Genomic DNA, 20,908 nt, shown 5'->3' on the forward strand with positions numbered 1-20,908 from the left:
TTGTATGCCGGCTGTTTCCAACTGTCTTTAGCAAGACTGTGTTGCCTGGGGCAGTAAACGTTCAGTGTTAAGAGGTTACCACGCTCATATTTTAAACACACTAATTGCACATATTCTGCAAACAGATGTTCTCATCTAAATGAACCATGGTTCAAAGCCATATATCCTATCTGGACTGGTTCTTCAGAAATGACACTGGCCGTGGTCAAGTGTGAAAGCACAGACAGCAAAAAAGCTGTTTGTTGAGCAACAAAGACGAACTTAAACTCGTGTCTAAAAAGAGTTCTGACAACAGTGATGGACGAGTATGAATACAAAATGTAAATTTACCCTTGAATGTAAATTGGAAAAGCGATCATAGAAACAACTATGAGAAGGCTCTACGTAGAGAATTTGAATGACTCATGCTGTAAATATGTTTTCTGTTACACAGGAGCCATCAACACCACTACTGCACAGACTAGAACTCAACCGCAATCTACCCTGACCACAGGTACTGTTTATCCCACATTTTATGTAGGATGCATTCCCTCATCATACTTGTACTCTGTCCTACACACTCAGACCCTTTTTAAGTAGGGCTGCTGGAATTCAGTTCTTTTTTTTCCACTTCCATTCATTCTTCTGACAGTGAATAGCACAGAAACTACACCTCGGTCTAAAACACAACATGCGAGTGCAAACAATAGCAAGATCTGCATGGTGCAAATTGCAGCCCGTTTCCTTTCTCACCCTAGCTGCAGCAGCAACGGACTCCCTGAAGGCGGTCGATCCCGGCCTGCAAGCTGCAGTTGCAGGCTGCATCGTGCTCACGGTGGCTCTTATCTTGGTGCTGGCCTCCAATGTCATACTCTGTAGGCAGCAGAAGAAGAGCGCTGGTGAGATATAGTTTCTGGCTTCTGCTGCACGAGACAAGCCCAGTAGTCTTGATATGTGTGATGATAGCATCATTAAGACTGCTATTGTAAAAGTTTTTTACTCAGTCACAATTGTGCAACAGTTTCGGTTTCTATATTTACATGTGTTCTTTTAGTAGTATCCAAAGTACAGCACAAATATACATTTTCATTAGAAACCTATGTGGGTACCTTGAGAGTCAAACCCATTATCTTGCTCTGTGCTGTACCAGTTAAGCAATCTATTTCTGTAAATGCTTCTAATGAAGACAACCGTGTTAGTAGTTGGAGATTGCTAAGACTGAAGATAGATGTAGCACTGGGCACTGAATGTAGCACTACTGAGAGAAACACATATTTCCTTGCACCCGATAGCGTCTGTGATTTATCAAACATACGATGGTTCCACCTCTGCCATCATGAGGGAACGGAGCGAGCAGGAGGAACCTGATCTCAACCTGCTCCGAGTCACAACAGAAGTCACCCCAAGTCAAGGTCTGTCCTTGCATCTTCTGTGTTTTATCTCGCTGAATGTGAACATATTTGTGCCTCGGTGTCAAATCCTGTACCTGTGCATCTTCAGAAAAAAGTAATTCTTACCAGTTCCTCTCTACAAAGCTGACAGGATTCAGAGAACCTATATTCTGTTTATTCAAGGGAAATGTATTCTGAATCTGGCAGCCAAAAAAATGAAAACAATGTTTAATGAGACACATATCAGGTACAAGCAAGAAGAAGTTTTACTAGTTTTCAGAATTTCTTTTTTGTTGTTGTTGTTGCTACACATAAACAGCTCCAAGGGTTCCCGCCCGTCCACCGTCAACCAGCTCCACCAGCTCATGTGACTCAGGGGACCTGAATTACTACATACAGCCTATTGCTGAGGTGCCAAGCTTTCATGGTAGGTCTCCATTCATCCAAGGACATACACAGTATTTGGTATGAAAGAGGTTGGGTTTTGAGGTGATTTATTTCTCTCCAAGCTCCCAAGGCTCCACCCAGCCCTGGCCCGGTGTCAGAGGGAGTAATCAATGGGAATAATAAATCAGGAAGAGGTAAGTTCTTCCCATCTCTGCTTGTGTGGTCATATCTAGAAGTTAGACAAAATGTAAAGCAGTAGCGTGCGTACACACACACACACACCTCTCAGTGAACAGACACAGTGAACCACACCTACAACCACAGTGAATTTTCCTTTCAATATTTCAGACTCGGATTCTGAGAGTGGAAATGATTATGAAAATACTGGCAGTCACATTGACCATCTTTTGAAGTCAGGTCAGTTTTATCACATACAGTTGACCTTGGGATCACATCTTTTTAGGCAGTCCTTTGACTTCTTTCACTCAGGAGATGAATTCTATTCAGTTCAGACAGAAAAAAAAAAAATATGTCCATAAACCCCTTTGTGTTGGCCCTCGGTCGCTTTGAGTACTTGACCTAGCACTTCCTCATTTGACATGACTGAATGCTAATTTATTCACTCATTTCCATTAAAAAGCGAATATTTACACACCGGGCGAATCACAGAACCCCATATCTGTCCACGACCCAAACAACTTGCAGAGGGCACCAAGCAGTGAGTATAAATGAACAAAACATGATGTGAACAAAACATGAACACTTTCAAGGCCTTTGGTGTTACCTGAGAAAAAAACAGATAAACATTATTTAATATTTCATTAGTTAGAATCCTATTTCACTGTAATTAATTTATAATGTTTAATAACGTGGGGCACTACTTTGCTAATAATTGACCATATTATGATACTACTACCAAATGTTCATATTTATACAAGTAAACAACACCCACACCAAAATGACTTCAAATGAAGCACCTTCCTTTGGAGTGGATGAGTTATGAATTAGATTGTAAGAGCAATGTTTACTTTCTGAAAGGGGTGACAGCCTTTTCCTTTTCTCTGCTGCACAGTTGGGTCTTGCAGCACATCCTCTGGAGAGGACTATCAAAACACGGCCTTTAACAGAGAGAATCCACAAAATCCAGGTTAGATCAGTAAAAAGGGGTGTTATAAAACACACTTGTCCCCAATAATACGCCAAAAGGTATGTTTATAGATTGCTTGTTTGACTGTTATTCACTAGATGGAGCAAGTCAATCAAACTCTGAAAAGTTCAAGTTAGCACCTCTACCTACAAGAGAAAACCACGGTGGCTTCAATCACTACAACAGGAGCTACCTCCCTGCAAGCAACTGTGATCAAGGTCTGTTCAAAAGTTTTTAATTAATCTTGTTACCGTACATTTGTATGTGGTCATTATATTGAAGCACTGAATGCAGTTGTTGTGCCACAGGGAAGTGAAATGCGCCTTCAAAACACTACTTGGGCTCAGAAAAACTAAGTGCTGTGGCTTATTTTGAGTTTTCATTGTTTCAGTCTCATACTGTGAAAATTCAAACAGTTCACTGGTTCGTGTCCTCCATACAAAATGTAATGACTCTCAATCTGCGAGGGCCTTGAAACAACCAGTTAACAGCCCTCTGTAGATGAACAGACCCAGTCCCAGCACTTGAGTTTACTAGCCCAATTTGTCCGTAGTTATGTAGTAAATGTGTCTCGTTTCCAAAGGTTTCCTAAATGTGTAAGCATGCTTTATCCTAAACTGGCATTCCTGTCTTTCTCTAGATGATTCCAGTAGCACATCTTCGGGGGAAGACTATGAAAATGTACCGGTGATGCGCAAGGCGCCACTCGAGGACCCAGAAGATCAGTCATCATCAGACAGTGATTATGATGACGTGCCCTATGATGCCACCAGCTGATTATGGACATTGACATATACGGAATATGATATATTGCCTTGGGCTTTTGTGAACTATTGAGCAGCTGCAACAAAATGGCAGACAGGCGACGGCAGGGTTCCTCAGGTAGTGATATTTATTCAGTCCCACAATCACATGGACACGTCTATTTTTCTGTTCACTTCTCACAGACACACACGCTCACACGCCTGCATGCACACAGACACACACAAAACAAAGGGAATGAAAGAGAAATTATATAAATAAACAAACCTGGTCAATGTGCTCAGTATCTTTGGACTTTTTTTAAACAGTTCTACAAATTAATACTAAACTCCACGTTTGAAAACGAGTAAATGTAACACTTAACTTCACCAAACACACACACAGTCACAGTAGTCAGTGATTAAAACATATTACACAATCAAACACATTAGACGTGTCTCAGAAACGTATTTTGGTCCAATAAATCCACTTGGCTGAGGATATCTCAATTTAGCAGTCACAGCTATGCTGCTTCATCACTGTGAGGAATTAACAGATCGAGAGGCATACAACAACACAAGATGGTACCCTTTATCTCCTTTAGACAGTGAAATCACCATATATTAAAAATACTGTGAATGTTTTAGGATAGCTCTGTGTAGTGAAACTCTTCCCTTTTGAAGTGTAACAATGGATTATACTGTACAGAATTCTTGTTATTACACCAGACAATACAATTAGCAATCCCTTTCAACGCACTTGTTTTCTTGAAGGGGGCAAGGCGGTTCTTGCTGTTCCTTGTAATCCGCGGCCTTCAAAGCCAGAGTTAATATCTACTCTATTAGCATAAAGAGCAGCGACTCAGCAGCACTTTTTGATAAAGGCTTTAATTTACTCTGAATATAGATGGAAACTATGAGAAAAGAACAAAACACGCTGCAACTGTAAAGAGCAGACTGTGTCCCAATCACTATTCTTTGCTATATAAGTAAAAGGCAAAAAAAAGAAAAAAAAGAAAACACGTCTGATGTTGCCAACACATGAAAACATTGAAGTGCACATAGAGGAACAAAACAAAACAAAACAAAACAAAGCATGAAAAAAAAGACAGACCCGGGTTGAAACGATGCAAAACTTTTTGCTTGAGAAAAGGACGCAGCCATCCCTGAGGGGCTTTGTCACGTATCGTGCTTGCCGCAGACCCACTTGAGCTGAGGCTGGTCCCTGAGGTCTGTGAGTGCCAGGGCCGAATGCCAACTGCACTGGCATGCGTACGCCCGCGCTCCCTTGCGCCTCTTCAACTTGGCCCGCAGTCGGTCGCAGTCTGGCATATTGTTCCTGGAGATAAAACACCCAACAAATGTAAGTCTTTTCATTGCACAAAAAAACAATCGTCATGGTCTCATCACGGCTCTCCTAAATGCTTTGATAAATGCATAAAATCTCGATGTATATTTTAGAACCATTTGTTTTACTTTATAGGTTCACATGAGAGTTGTTTTCTCCCTTTTCTCCTGTCCTACTCAGGCAACTTTCAGATGCTACCAGCAAGAACACATTATTATGAAATACAGGCAAAATGTCCTATGAAATTATTACTAAATTAAAAAAGATTTCACTGAATTAAATAATAAAATAGAAGTGGTATTGTACATCCTAGTAGTATCACTGGGCTATTTTTCTTCCTAACTATTTAATCAATCATCAACCACTATCAATTTCTTTACAATCAGCGACTCCATCCCGAAACACATACATGTATGCTCATTTTCAGCTCTGCTCTGATGGCCCTTTTTTTAACGTTAAGGAGGTTCTCACTGATGACACACATAGTATGCTCTGCATCTTTGTGCACAGGTGCAAGCAGCAGACTTGCAATTAAAATCCTTACCCACAACACTGAGTGAGTGATTCATCAAGTGTTTGAGGCTAAGGCTAAACAGAGCAGCATCTACGACGCAGCAACCAGAAGCCAAGGAAGAGATGCAGACAGGTGGAAAATACTATTGCACGTTTACCAGCTCTAACTTCTTTATGCCACCCAAGTCATATTGTCCACTAACTAAAGACTGCATGAAGTATCATGTGTCTTTACAAGTATCCTTAGACATTATTATGCTTACATAAATTATGGTACCTTCATTTGCTCTCAAAGCCTGTACGTAGTGTCATTCCTCTTGCCGTTACTGTTATTTTTGAGCTGTTTAGAATTCCGTCTTTATGTGTCATCTGCTTGCACACTATTCAGCTAAACACTCTGACGTGTAAATGCAATTTCAAGTAATGCTGTCGGTTCTGTTCTTCAGAGGGGTTTCATGCTGGATTAGGGAACATCCATGCCAGTTAAGTGAGCAGACTCCCCTGGAATGGAGGTATTTCGACAAACATAACTGTTCACTGCTACTAGTTCCTTGACTAGAGTGGCAAGAGTGACCGCTTTCTCAAGGTATCTGTATTTATGGGAGGAAGCAGCATCATATGGCACAAAAATATCTCAAATGGTAATTGTGCAAGGCAAAATGGCACCAATGCTTCTTCTTCCTCCATCTTACCTAAAGAAGAGGTAATCACATGTGGAGTCCCACTCATGGTCATCAAATGAAGCAATTCGAAAATCGCAGGAAATACACCTTAGCTGGCTGCATACCCTATAAAAGATAAAGCAAGAAAAGACAACATGGATCTCTCAACAGAATACAGTCAGACGTTGTCCAATCATCACTTACTGGGCAAGGGTTATTTTAGTTCAACAATGTCTCCCAAACCGCATGCTCGAGGATGTAGGTGTTTTATCGTAACCAATACTGTGTTGCACGGCAGCAATCCCTTCTTTATTCTAAACCAGGCCGTGGCATTTTAGTCTATGTGTGCAAATTTCATGTCATTTTTAATCCACACATGATGGTGTGCTGCATGTTCAGACCCACTTAAAGCACCAGTAAGGAGGTCTAAAACTAGCAAGCTGACTACCTAAGGCATGTGGGTCAAAACCTTGCCAACACCACCAACAGCCCAGCTGGCACTGATAAAATCTTGCCAATGTGCTAAATGGCGTTTTTTTTTTTTTTTTTTTTTGACATTATAATTGCTGATGTTGTGCTATGAAAGCTTTACAGAAATTTTCGCGGGGTGTTCGGTCCTGGACCACAGAACTACATAGTGCAAAACCTAGGCAGATAGAAGGGATAATAGTTGTGTTTATCTGTCCATCACATGACCATATATCATCAAAATGTGAAAATGATACCAAAACTAGTTGCCTGTAAAACATAACTCAAAAAGTGGAAAATTGCTGTACAGAACTGCTTTAAGGCCTGATCACATTTAACTGGCATGTAAAAGCAAAACAATGTTGGACATTGTCGATGTGCCTCAATGCTGTTGTTTTAAATGATTCTCTGATTTAATTTTTTCTTTTACTTTATGTTATTTTATTTTTTTTATACTTAATTTCTGAGTTGTTTAATGTGTTTTGTTTATTTATTTTGTCTGTTTTGTTTTGTTATGGTTTGTTTTTGCTGCAAAAGAGCCCTGTGCTCAGTCAATTCTCCCTGAATAAACAATGATGATGATGAACGTAGTTCTATGAACATGATAACACACACACAAACATGAGTTGTCATGATGATGCCTATTTTTCTTAGAAGACATTTCAATGCTGTTCAGATGGACTAAATAAATGCTGATAATTTGTTTAAAAAAAAACTACAATGTACTCATTCAATACTCTAAAATCAGGGTCTAAAAACTGACGATAGGTGAAGAATCCTGCCAGGCTGCTTTTCAAAGGGTTCTCCCCTGCGTTTCAGACAATTCAAGCTCACATTTAGGCAAAACATTAGTTCAGGCAGGAAATGTAGTTAGCCCACTTCTCTAGCCCTCTTCATCTTTCCAGATGATCCTGAGGGATCCATTTTGTTCTTCAGAGGGGGTTCATGCTGGATTAGGGAACACCCATGCCAGTAAAGTGAGCAGATGCCTCCGTTCCAGGGGAGCTATTCAACAAACATAATGGCTCACTGCTACTTGTTCCTTGACTAGAGTGGCGAGAGTGACTGCTTTCTCAAGGCTTCTGTATTAATGTCTGTTTAAATGATGCATGTGTAATGTTTTGTGTTTGTAGAATGGCTTCTTCTATTTGAATTAGTACTTAACTTGCACTTACAGCAGTTACATTCCTGCACTTTTTTTCTATTTCTTATGTAAAATTGTATGTATTATTACACTAAGTCTTTATTGCTCGTAGCTTAACTGTTCTCTCCCTTGTACATCGCTTTGGACAATTATATCTGCCCTTTAATCATTTGTGATTTGATGGGGCTCATTCAACAACAAGATCTTCTACTAAGTGTTGTGTTGCTATTTATGCTCTTAATGTTAGATAACTGAACTGAACATATGTGATAATGACCTGGATATGCCAGCATGTGACCTAGGCTAAAAAAAAGAATGTATTCTCAAAACTACCTTTGAGAGTTGCTTGTTCCTACACCTGGTGGTATGGTACTTCCACCCACAAATACAGGACAGCATCTGCAAAGCAAATGTAAAATATGATCATATATCGTCATACAAAGAGGACTCATTCATATTACATGAATACGTGAAAAATCACTGCCATACTTTCTTTTAACAAGCTGTGTCACTGGCTCCTTAGGTCCACTTCTGATTGCTTTGCCAACCTGGGAAACAAGCTGCACTGTCAAAGCGTTTCAAGTTCCCATTGTTAAAAGTCATATTAAAAGCCTTTATTTTGTCTCTACGTGTGATAGTCTGATCACAGAAGTAGAATTCATAATATTCATATGAAAAGTTCGATATAAGTTTAAAAAAAGTTAATTACATTAGAATCGGCTTGTCTGTTTTTGACATCGTCGTCATCGTCAAGCAACTCCTCAAGCAGCGTGTCGATGTCGTCGTTCTTAACTCTTCTGGTTGCATCATGCTTGGTATTGCTTCAAAATAGAATGTAATTTAATTAAATATAGCGTTACGAGAATCACACCAGCCGCTTTAGAAATAAGCTCAACTAACGTTAGCTAACGCGAATGAATTACAAACTGAATCAGCTAAACCCACTATTAGGGCGTTTAGTGTGCGAATCTGACTAAACTATTCCATGCAAACTACCTCGCGTGCTGCCTTGCAACTAAAGACATTATCCAGATTATCGTGCCTGTCATTGAAGTATTTATTGATTGTGGCTAGCTAATTTAGCCTGTATACTAGCTTAGCTGGCTAGCCTCACACAGGTTCGGATATATAGTTCACGTTAGCCAAGTTTGCGAAAGTATAGCAAGAGATTATAACGGTAACGTTTTATTTTCCAAATTGGCCTCTATCCTGTTTTGCGCTGGGTTACTTTTTAACAGGTTGAGTAGTTAAGTGTACATAGCAACGACATGGCTTGCTTGCCAACGCCAACTTGTTTTCAAAGGTAATTTACCAAGATGACTTGCTCGAGTAATTGTTAAATAGCCAAGTTACCAGGCCCTCTCGCTTCTGTATTGTACTTGTTCGCAGGCTTGGTCCACTTGATTGCGTTGACCTGGTAACGAGATGTCGCTACAAAACTTTGCCTCCACTTCGTCTAGCAGTTCGTCCAGATCATCTGCCATCATCATTTCGTTAGGACAAGCAAGGCAACTTCTGTTGCCACATGACCAGCTTCAAAATGATCACGCAGGTAAATCCTGACACCTAGTGGACTGACTGCACAAGATTTGTCCCGCGCGCTGAATTGTGTGTCTGGCCACAGAATGCGGGAGGGCTAATAACGACGCCGCACGACAAATGTAGTTTTTGCGAAAACGTTAACGTTTTGGAACTAGGAACATTCAAAGTGTAATCAATAGATGAACTATCATTCCAGTGAGTTGCAAATAATACATTCATAATTGTACCTTAGAGTGACAAGGCAGTTGTACACATATATATATATATAAAGGCAGACGATACATCTAGCCTTTATATATATATCTATGGTTGTACATGCAGAATCGTCATGTATGACAACCTGTCACGTTGAGAATGTGAAAACGTTCGTTGTTGGCAGGATTCGATCCTGAGCGGGGAGACCCCAATGGATTCTAGTCCATCGCCTGAACTACTAGCAAAAAAAGGCACTGCTACTTTCATACAATGAAATCATTTTGAATGAAATACTGATTCGACCAGCAAGTCACACACTCTTACCAAGACTTGCACCTGGAATCTTCTACTATTTAAATGAGAACACAAACACAAAATAGAAACACAATAGTATAAAAATTTAGCTGTATACAATAAGCACACAAAATAGAAACACAGTAACAATAATTATAACTTTATACACATGTCTACAACTGCTTACTTTACTACAGACAATCACTTCAGTGGTGTTTCAGCCATAACACATCTTTGTATTTAAGCCTTTACATGGTGCTCCTCCACTCTGCGATGGTCTGCCCAGATGCTGGACAGTACCATTTCCCCTGTACCTGGGTATGGCCAGTGACTTTGACTTTGAAATATGTGGTCAGGCAAAAACCAAAGTCAGTTTATTGGCACAATACGACACAGCAACACACACGTGCATTTAGGGTGGCGACACGGACACACACACACACGCAAGCCGAGGTCGCAGTGAATTTTTCCTCTGCATTTTTCCCATCCTGGACTGTCCTTCCTCCAGGACCCCAGGAGCAGTGGGCAGCCTTTATGGCGCCCAGGGACCAAGTCAAGTGATCGGTCTGTCGTGGTCAGGGATTGCACTGATAGTGGTAGCTTTCTTTGCTGTGTCACTTCTTTGGGGGCTCCCCTCTAGTCACTCGCTCTGATCCTCAAGAGCTGCCAGTCTTCACTCGCAGTGTCGATTTTGAGGAGCTGGTGATGGCTGATAAGGGGACCAGCCCTGAGTGTAAAGCTGAGTGGTCCGACATACCAGGGCAAGTAACCCACTCAGGATAGTGCTGTGCACCAGGCCAGTCATGTGCTGCTTGGGTGGAGCTGGTGCCAGGTGCAGGTCCTTAAGTGTGTGTGTGCAGTAGAAAACACTGCTCTGGCACAGCGACGTTGGCCTCACCCTCACGGTTTTCAGGTTCCTGGAACTCAACAACTGCATGCCCATGCTGTACAGGCGCAGATGGGAGGTCCCTGGCCTCCACGAGGGAATGCTCTTTTAAATGGACCTGCTGGGGAAGTTGCTTGGAGCAAGGAATTGGAGCAAGGAATCCCGTTTCGTTCTCTTCTGCCGATCCTGCAGCCTGAAGAAAAATTTCAGAAAAGAAAGAATTTTTTCCAGTCTGTTTTATTTGAATCATTGTTTGTTTGGATTGTAGCGCCCCTTAGCTGTCCTGGCTATTTTATTGGAGTGCGCTGCCCGAATTCCTAAACTTTTTTTTAATATAATTAATGATAGGTTAAAGTAAACAGCTAACACTATTATTTAAGCAGGTAATGAATACCGTTAAGTAGCCTAATACCAATTAAGTATCTATCTTTATACTCATCTACATACATCTAACCATTTACTTGAAAATATGATTGTGAAGAGTATAAATGTACAGGTAGGCCTACACAGAATATAAATCACAAACTACTTAGTTGTGTATGACTGCGTCCAGTCACTTCACATCACTTCGGATAACATACACATAAGCATAGCATAGCCTAAAATTCCAATAGCACACACACTTAGCATTAGCATAGCATTCCAATAGCATACACACAAGCATAGCATAGCCTAGCCTTCGAATGAGTGGCCAGGCTGGCTACTCTCTCTAGGAGTCCTGGAGCTCCTTACACAACTCAAAGCTAATGTCGAGCTGAACTAGCTGTTGCTGTATCTCACTGTGGTCCTACATAACTCTGTCCGAGTTTCCGTATTAAACAGGTAACACAATGCATGAAAATATCGCTGTATTGGGTACTATAAGAGTCACTGGCCGTTCCTCTACTTACACAACTACACACAATATCTCTTCACATTGATTTTCTAATTTCACTAGCAAGGCTCCGGTGCAAGCTCTCTCTCCTGTGTCTCACACTTAACGATCTCCCAATGGTCCTTTTTCTTCTTCCCTGACCTCTCGCCCTGACTTCTGATTGGATTATACTTTTGCAAATACATTTGAACTAATATCATTTTTACAACATGGAAACAGTAGTTAAACATTTTTAACATTATGAATTTCACCGTTTACAATGAAATAAACAAAATAAAAATACAATTCAGGTTACACCCAATATTCCCATAGGGCTACAGTATGAATTCAAATATGTTGTCATATCTAAGTGAGGGTATGAAGCAAAAAACTCAACTCACCAGGAGGACACTAGCACCAAGTTGGTCTGCTCCAGTGGTGGAATGTAACGAAGTATTTTTACTTTGTTACTTTACTTAAGTACATTTTTACGTATCTGTACTTTACTTAAGTAAAAATAATAGTGCATACTTTTTACTTTTACTCCATTACATTTTGCAGCTATTATCTATACTTTTACTCCGATACATTTCTACAATATGTGTTGTTACTCGTTACATTTTATGAACATAGTTTCGCCAAAATGTTGCCTACACAAAACTATGGATTGCGTTGCTGTTTTGGAAGTTTAAACCAATCAGGTGGCTCTATCAACTCCAGTGATATCAGAGTGCGCGTTTGGCAGCAGCACTAGCGGTAGCTTTGCCCGTTATAGTTGAACATTCAGCCTGACTACTGCCTAGTAAACATGGATCCAGAGTCGGCCTGAACTGAGCCCTCTGATATGAGCCACCCTTGGCCCTATTTAAAAGATATGTTCGAGTTCAAAGGCCCCAAGAATGACTCCTGGAGGTTTCAATGCGTTTCCTGTCTCCCTCAAAAAAAGGAGTTGCTAGCCTTCGATAATTCGCCCTCAAATTTAAAGTAGCATATCGAGGTAAGCAGAGTGATTGCTATGCTAAGTTAATGTCCCTGACTTTTGAATATTGATATATGTATTTAATTCGTTTACTGACATGATATTATAATGTTATCTAGCGAAATGCATGTTGACATACAGCAATAGCATCAAAAAAACATGATTGGACCTTCATTATATATTTAACGTAGTGGTAAGATAAAGCTGGTAGGTTAGCTATGTCAAGCTAGCGTGCCTTGTTCTGTCCAGTTTTACAATCACATTTGTTTTTCATGTTCCATGTTTCCCTTTTTTACACGTTTACAATTAAATAAAAGATTTAAAGATATCACATGGTGTCTTTATTGGTTTGGCTTAATGGTATTAACTTTGCAAATAATCCCTGGTAGATAACTTGTCATCCGCAGAATTGTAAGATATAGTGTGAACAGTATTACAGATGGTAGGCACAATAAGTACACCAACCTTTCCAATTAACAAATGTTGTTGCTTATAATTATTACTAGTAGTGACATCTGTAGAGGCATTTATTACCAGTAGCTATTTCTTTATCAAAATGGCACAGCCTAGACATTGAGAGACAACCCATTGCGTGAGTACTTTTACTTTTAATACTTAAAGTAAATTTAAAAGTAAGTACTTTTTACTTTTACTTAAGTAGGATTGTTGATGTTGTACTTTTACTTTTACTTTTACTTTTATCTTCCTGGGTACTTGTACTTTTACTTAAGTACTAAACTTCAGTACTTCCTCCACCACTGGTCTGCTCCAGTATGTCTTTGCAGTCCTCAATCAGTTGTTTGATATGACCATATGTTATGACAATTGACTGCGGAATGCCGAAAGTTTTTCCACTGTTTTTCCTATTTCCGGCTTCCCCGAGCTCCTTGAACAATTCCAGCGCAACACGCTCTGAAATGCTGTTTACATCAGGTCTGTGGGCAGCTTGGCCGTGAGTCATGAAAAGTCTGTGGATGGATCAGTATCGCATCTCATCAATTAGTATTCATAGTGATATATATATATATGTGTATATTTGTGTAATACCTTTCAGCTGCTTGCTGCCCAGGTGCAGAGCCACTACGAAGCAGTGAAGCTCTCTATGGCCCTGGCAAGGTCCTCTTTTTACATTTAAGGGAATATTTGGTGGGAGACTGGACAATGCTTTGCAAACGGCTGCACAACCGCAATATCTCTGCCGTTTCGGAGGTTGAGAAAGCAGTTATGGTACGGTTGAGGTTGACGAGGTATCCTGCCAAGTCATCAACTGCCTCCCATCCCGGATTTCCTCTTGTATCACACCGCTCATCCTGACCAGACCCACGAAATGAAAACAAAACCAAATCCTACAAAACTTATTTCACAGAGAAGATAAAACCAGTCTGAATCTCAGATAATCAAACATTAGCCGCTTTACCGGAGTTGATGTGCTTGGCCTACTGGAGCAGATGTCCTCAAACGGTCTACAATATCCATGCTACACAAAAAGGAAATGCCGATTTGAGATGTCAGTCACACACAAATCGTCTTGAAAACTGGCATCTGCAAATGATCTTTTCCTGTACAAATGTATTGACAGATGATTAAACAGTTATTACCTGAGATAATGAATTAAATGGTACATAAGGACTGCTGAGTGTCTGGGTAAGGTAAGTATGAAACTTGATGTCAGTCGCATGAGATATTGTCACATCAGGACATTCATCCTCCTGAACTTCACTATGCATCTCTGGCAATTTCATTGGCGCAAACCTGTGGTGTCGCTCAGTTCCCAGATTGAGTCCAGCAGTTGTTGAAAGAGACTACGAGTCTCTTCAACCCCTAGAGTTATCCTGCGGCAGCGCTTGGCTTTGACACGGCGAGAAAGACAGGCAAAAAGCACCACTTCCTTCGAGCCGGATTTGAACCAGCGACCTAAGGATATCTGATTATTCAACTACAGTCCTCCGCTCTACCAACTGAGCTATCGAAGGTCATGTTGGAACACTGGTCCACAGAACGTGTTGAAAGGAATGGACGGCTACGAGAAACAGGTAAAACATATGTCTGAGTGGATGTTGGAGTGTACAAAAAGCAGCGGGAACCGGGTTCTTATGTGTGTTTCTTCCCCCCCCCCCCCAGGAGTCCCTTTTGCCCCATAGCGCATAGGACTTCTAGTGAGCAATGGAAGAAGCCATTCAAAGGTTGTGGGTTCAAGTCCCACCAGAATCGTGTGCTTTTAAGGGTGCCGACATACAGCGTGGTTCCAAGACGTGCTGCTCTGCCCTTGTGACGACCCAGGAAGGGCTTTTATTCTTTCTCCTCGTACAGTGAGCCACAACGGCCACAGATGAGGCCTTGTGCGGTGGAGGGCCGCCTCTTGCGGACGTGTTGAGTTCCTTTGAGGAAGTCCTGACTGGCTCCTTGCAAATACGTTAGGTGCCACAGCCAAACTGCTAAAGAGCTGCCGAAACCAGGGATCGAACCAGGGACCTTTAGATCTTCAGTCTAACGCTCTCCCAACTGAGCTATTTCGGCATGAGATGACCTTATACTGGTGACGATGAAAGCTCTCTAAATAAGAGGACCCCCTTTCACATCTCAGAACATCAAGTGCTTTGTCTCCCTTTTTTAATCTTGACCCCATATTTGTGTACAGCTGAACACCAGGTGGATCTTGGATGCAGGGCAAGTGTTTTCGTTGTACCTCCCACACACGCGCCATGATCTCTTGATTTATGAGGCGCAAAACTGTGGTGTGGTGTCGGTCAGCCACATTGAGTCCAGCAGTTGTTAAATGAGACTACGAGTCTCTTCAAGCCCTAGAGTTATCCTGCGGCAGCGCTTGGCTTTGACACGGCGAGAAAGAAAGGCAAAAAGCACCACTTCCTTCGAGCCGGATTTGAACCAGCGACCTAAGGATATCTGATTTTTCAACTACAGTCCTCCGCTCTACCAACTGAGCTATCGAAGGTCATGTTGCAGCACTGGTCCACAGAACGTGGTGAAAGGAATGGACGGCTACGAGAAACAGGTAAAACATAAGTCTGAGTGGATGTTGGAGCGTACAAAAAGCAGTGGGAACCGGGTTCTAGGGGTGGGCGATATGAGCTAAAATCCATATCACGATATTTTCCACTGTCCAGACAATATCGATATGATATCACGATATATGAAGGGAAAAAATCTGAATCACATTTTAATAGCCCTTCTTAAGTAAATTACATTAGTTAAGGCAAAATATGTCATCATGAAAATAAAAATAAAATAATGATAAAATAAATATTAATTTATAATCAAAATCGCTGAATTTGCGCATGTCCTGTTCAAACAGAGAGGAGACACGCGAGGTGAGGCAGCGACAAGCAGCGCCTCGTCTCAGATTGTGCAATCCCTCACAAACTGGGTTGAGCACATGCCTTTTGCTTTTGTTGAAAATTATGATTGTAAAACAGTGCCGTGGTGGTCATAGAGCAGAATTGCAGCTACAATTGTCATTGGGCCTGTGTGCAGGGATGGGTATCATGTAAGGTCAAGCATCATGAAGGCCAGGGTGCAGGTGCAGGCCAGTGGAAAGTAACAAGCAGTCAGGAGGGGGGACACTCACTCACACCCACACACATACACACCCATACACACCCATACGCACACACACAAGATGATGGCAGTCAAGGTCAGACCAGGCCTCCAAAAAAGTGATACCAAGCAAATTGGCAGGAGGGTCTATCTCCCCCAAAGCAAAAAGTTCCCTCACAACAGGTGAGCGAGAATATTCTGAGTGGCCAAAAGCGTGGATAAAATATGAGGAGATATAAGGGAATATTCTGATTGGGTCAGTGTAGATGGAGCTTGAGGATCATGACTTGCAGAAAGTGACGAATTATGAGAACAAAAAGTCAATGCATTGGGGTTTTTAGTTAGAGCTGCTCCATGGACCACCACTCTCGTTTTGGATGAAATGTCAGCAAGGATGGAATAAAACTTCAGTTTATCGCACTCCGGACTTCTGACTGATTGAAAGAAGCTTTTGAAGACCCAACTCTTCAGAGAGCACCTCCCCTCCTAACTGGCACCTGACTAGCGCTTAACTTGCACTTCAGCAGTTACATTCCTGCACTTCTTTTTCCTTTTTTCTAGGTCGTTGTTTTTCTAATTCTCATGTAAAGTAGTATTTATTGTTACACCATGCTTTGTATTGCTCTTAGCTTGACTGTTCTCTCCCTTGTACGTCGCTTTGGACAAAAGTGTCTGCTAAATGACTAAATGTAAATGTAAAATGTAAAATGTACTCTAAGATTTGGAAACAGTTGTTATTTCGCTACAACACTTTCTCATTGTTTGCCACCACTGTAATATTTGTGGACACTTTTATTATATGTCCTTTCTGTCATATAATGTGTACATTCTTTACACTTTCTATCCATAGAATAGGTAATGTATTTCACGTATGTGTAGAACCTATTTAGTCTTGCTGATCTGACATAAAACCGCAGTGAAAAAGCACAGAGGGGAGGCAAACGGTACCTCTGCCTCAATGAAGAGAGCCTGGAAACTGGACTTTCAATCGAAACGTGAAATTTTAAATAATTAATGGGAGACCAATGCCGGAGCTAAAAGGTTTACTTTAAAGGACGGGACAAACCATAACTGGATGGACTACTCACATTTAAAGCCAAATTGCTTTTGAAAATGTTTGGAACCTTAAGAACAGATTTGGCTTTGGATGAACAGCGGAGACTAAATATTAGCAATAGCAATATTCGCTAACATTACATTGATATCGTTGTAGGCTAGGACTTGTAGGAGTTCACTAGCTAGTTTAGCTGGCTGAGCTACTGAGTAGGCTAGCATACCCACAGCATCAATGAACTGGCATAAAAGAGAGCCACGACATATATAATTAACTCGTGATGATTTAACCATTTCGTTTCTTTTACTATTTTAAACGTCATGTGCTATACCTTTATATCCAGCAGATTATGGCAGCTTTCACCAGCTTGGGTCGGACCGTTGCTCCCGGTCTGTTTACTAGACGTTATCAGCTTATCACCATCTGTCTACACTCTACAGCATTGGTACTCAATAGGCGGACCGCGGTCCGGATCCGGACCCAGACGCAATCAAATTTGGACCGAAGCCAAAATCAACATTCTAATTGAAACATGATCCAAACACGTTTTTATTTGTGCGTGATTTCGCGCTATATATTTTTTTTTTCCTACTGGATGTGCTTTCTATCTTCTGTGTCCAATCCAGAAGTCCAATCAGGAGCTGTAATAACAACATCACTATGACAACTCACTCACTCAATGTTGGCCGCGAGCTCTGTGGGTCACGCAGGTTGTGTGTGTCAATGGCAACAACTCGGGCAGATAGATTTGTGAACGGTATCTTTTTCTCAGCAAACGAAAATCATGGTGTGCTTTAAACCCGACAAGAAACGAAAAGTTGATTCCAAAAATCGCTAATTTAAGACAGAGTGGACTGACAAGTATGCATTTGTGCTGCCTGTGGGGAGCACAAAACCGATGTGTTTAATCTGCAACGAGACGGTTGCCCTTGTCAAAAGTGGTAACGTGAAACGTCACTATGAAACAAAGCATGCACACTTCGAACAAAAATACCCGCAGAACTCTGAGGTAAGGGGCAGAAAAATAAATCATCTGCAATCATACCAAGCAACATGCAGTGTAATAGTTAGACCAGCCACACAACAAGAGCGTGCATACCTCAACATACTGTTGTGAGTCTGCCTTTTTAACCATGAATATGGTGAAAAACAAATACAGGAGCACACTCACTAATGAACACTTACATCAGTGCCTCTGCCTGGCCTTCACACCTTTTATGCCCAAGTTTAAACCACAAAAAAGTGTCACATTTCACACAAATAAGGCCACATCACCTTTTGTGCATAGTTCGATCGTTTTTGTTGGAGTTATGTTTTTGGATTTTGACCGTCACTGTTCCGGACCCTGGACTGAATGGAAATTTGGCGAGCGGACCTTTTGGGTTTCTAATTGAGTACCCCTGCTCTACAGGCTCGCAAGGCTCGCTCACTCACGACCAAACAGAGCCCTGCCCTTGACACCACAGTCTCAAACAAGCGGGATTCCTGTGCTACTCGAGACTAATTTATTTCTAACTCTAAAAATTAAACAAAATAAGTTCACTACATCGGTTGTTAGGTGTGAATTTGACGATCTCAAAATCAAAAAGGAAAAAAAATGGTTTGGAGGGGGGGGGGCTTAGGAAACTGCTGTTTATTTTGTATTGTGTTGTAATGTATATTTTGTGTAAGCACATTGAGAGCCACTTTACCAAGTCAAATTCCTTGTTTGTGCAAACTTACTTGGCCAATAAAACCGGATTCTGATTCTGATAGATACGCTTCCCACCCTAGCAGTCTGCTTTTGCCCCATCTATGGCGCAATAGCGCATAGGACTTCTAGTGAGCAATGGAAGAGGCCATTCAAAGGTTGTGGGTTCGATTCCCACCAGAACGGTGTGGTTCTAACACACGTGCTTCTCTGCCCTTGTGACGACCCAAAAAGTGCGTTTTATTCTTTCTCCTCGTACAGTGAGCCAAACCTGCCACAAATGAGACCTTGGTGGAGGATCGCCTCTTGCGGACGTGTTAAATTCCTTTGAGGAAGTCCTGACTGGCTCATTGTCCTCCCGGTGCACAGTCAAACTCCTAAAGAGCTGCCGAAACCCGGGATCGAACCAGGGACATTTAGATCTTCAGTCTAACGCTCTCCCAACTGAGCTATTTCGGCTGCCGGAAATATACTTCGGTTTAGAAAGTCAAGGTTGTAACAGCCAATCCCCTGCCTCTGCGTCAGATACGTAGATGAGCTCTTGGGCGCAGTAGGTAGCGCGTCATGCAGATGATTTTTGGCACAGTTTTCCTGCTTGTACGGTTTTCAAATGTAAAGGCACCGAAACAACAGGTGGCGCTACTGGGGCATCTGCTTTCCATTCAGCTCATGAAATGGCTGGTGGGTTGTGTGACTACAGAACAAAAAAGTTGATTTGTCTCATTTTTATATTACTCAGAAAATATTTTGATTCTGTTGTTTAATTTTCTTTACTATCAGGTTTTAGTATAGATAGTCTTCCACATTAGGTCAAGGTATATCGCACACATTGCTAGGAATTGAACTCAGGGCACAGGAACGGGAATCTTGTATGATACCACTACTGGTATGAGAATGATCTGTCTTGAACCTGACTTGCCAACCTCTCCCAAGGCAATGATGAAAGTGGGAGAGAATTTTATAGCTCAAGATTGCAACTTTGGGTTTGCTGATTGTTAAGAAAGGAACATTTGAAGGAACAATGAACAAGGAATTGTTGAAGCTACCCAGAATACACCACACAATATATTACATTATCTTTTGAGTGACAATGGTAATGGTAATGGTAATTTGTTTGTAAGAGAGGCAAAGACGATTGGTTTCTGCTGTTGGTCAAATACAGGAAGTAAATTGTGTTTTAAGGGCTGAGAGGAAGGTTTCTTTGGAACAAGTTACACTTATAAAGTGAGAAATTGGTCAAAGGTTTACCAATAACAGGGCTCATGTCATTTCTTCTTAATTTTGTGTTAAATAATTGAGTACACACACTCCCTATATTCTGACATGATTGCAGTAGATGAGCCACTTACAATGAGACAAGAAGAATTGCCAGTCCATCACTTTCATAATGTTTGTACTGTATATGCCATCATTTTCACTATCATGGCAACGTGACTCTGGAAACCTAATTCAGTGTGTTCCCCTTGGTTAAGCTTTGGAAGTATGTCCCATGGCCTAGTAGAAATAATTAGATGTAGGACTAGTCACAGAGGATCAAGCCGTGTCCTTACTGAAATCATATTTATTTTTTCACCAGCACAAGAACAATCAGATACATAAAAAGACAACCAAAGGAATCAAAAACATATTCTATATCTGTGCTATAAAAAACAATAAAAACCATGATGTAATGTTGTCTGGGCATTAAAGGTAACCCAAAGATGCAGTTGATACAGGTACATACAGTAATGTGGTTGGAAGAAATGAGTTAGTCATTTTTTCTTGTTCAGTTTGTTTATGTACAGGAGGTAAAAAGATGGTAATGTTTTCATTCAGAAGACCTTAAAATGCATAAAACTAAGGGAATATATAATGTTTTTTTTTCATAAATGTACAAACTTAACATCTGAACAATGTAATCAATGATTGTTTCATTATGTACATATTCTTCAGTTTCTAAAAGACAGTAGTATTCTCACTGCATTTCAAAATGAGGATAAAATAATCATGTAATAATTTGTCAGTTTAAGTTGCTTTGAATAATTAAAACTGGCATGTGGAGAACATTCTTTACTAGACCAGTTTACAAAATGTATTAAATA

General features: G+C 41.0%; 2 protein-coding genes and 4 non-coding genes across 6 annotated transcripts; 1 reads left to right on the forward strand and 5 right to left on the reverse strand.

Annotated features, from left to right (window-relative positions):
• The first annotated feature begins 84 nt into the window (after positions 1-84).
• LOC116222410 lies at positions 85-3,795 on the forward strand. Its single transcript, XM_031576274.2, has 10 exons — positions 85-493; positions 738-878; positions 1,272-1,391; positions 1,690-1,797; positions 1,880-1,951; positions 2,106-2,174; positions 2,398-2,475; positions 2,830-2,904; positions 3,003-3,122; positions 3,545-3,795. Exons 1-10 carry the CDS (start codon positions 370-372, stop codon positions 3,679-3,681), a joined length of 1,044 nt encoding a protein of 347 aa, XP_031432134.1. The 5' UTR covers positions 85-369; the 3' UTR covers positions 3,682-3,795.
• On the reverse strand, positions 3,779-9,393 carry cfap418 (cilia and flagella associated protein 418). The gene is made up of 6 exons (XM_012833473.3): positions 9,133-9,393; positions 8,489-8,600; positions 8,269-8,327; positions 8,113-8,178; positions 6,198-6,293; positions 3,779-4,983 (listed from the first exon to the last, which is right to left on the reverse strand). The coding sequence occupies exons 1-6, from the start codon at positions 9,267-9,269 to the stop codon at positions 4,824-4,826; spliced, it is 630 nt and encodes a 209-aa protein (XP_012688927.2). The 5' UTR covers positions 9,270-9,393; the 3' UTR covers positions 3,779-4,823.
• Positions 9,394-14,414: 5,021 nt separating this feature from the next.
• On the reverse strand, positions 14,415-14,501 carry trnay-gua. Its single transcript is given in 2 exon segments — positions 14,415-14,450; positions 14,465-14,501. It is a non-coding gene; the product is annotated as a tRNA-Tyr (tRNA).
• A 471-nt stretch (positions 14,502-14,972) lies between these two features.
• Positions 14,973-15,045, reverse strand: trnaf-gaa. Its single transcript has one exon. It is a non-coding gene; the product is annotated as a tRNA-Phe (tRNA).
• A 349-nt stretch (positions 15,046-15,394) lies between these two features.
• trnay-gua lies at positions 15,395-15,481 on the reverse strand. Its single transcript is given in 2 exon segments — positions 15,395-15,430; positions 15,445-15,481. It is a non-coding gene; the product is annotated as a tRNA-Tyr (tRNA).
• Positions 15,482-19,213: 3,732 nt separating this feature from the next.
• trnaf-gaa lies at positions 19,214-19,286 on the reverse strand. Its single transcript has one exon. It is a non-coding gene; the product is annotated as a tRNA-Phe (tRNA).
• Positions 19,287-20,908: the final 1,622 nt, after the last annotated feature.

Source organism: Clupea harengus, chromosome 11, assembly GCF_900700415.2.
Source record: "Clupea harengus chromosome 11, Ch_v2.0.2, whole genome shotgun sequence".
Classification (NCBI taxonomy): Eukaryota; Metazoa; Chordata; class Actinopteri; order Clupeiformes; family Clupeidae; genus Clupea; species Clupea harengus.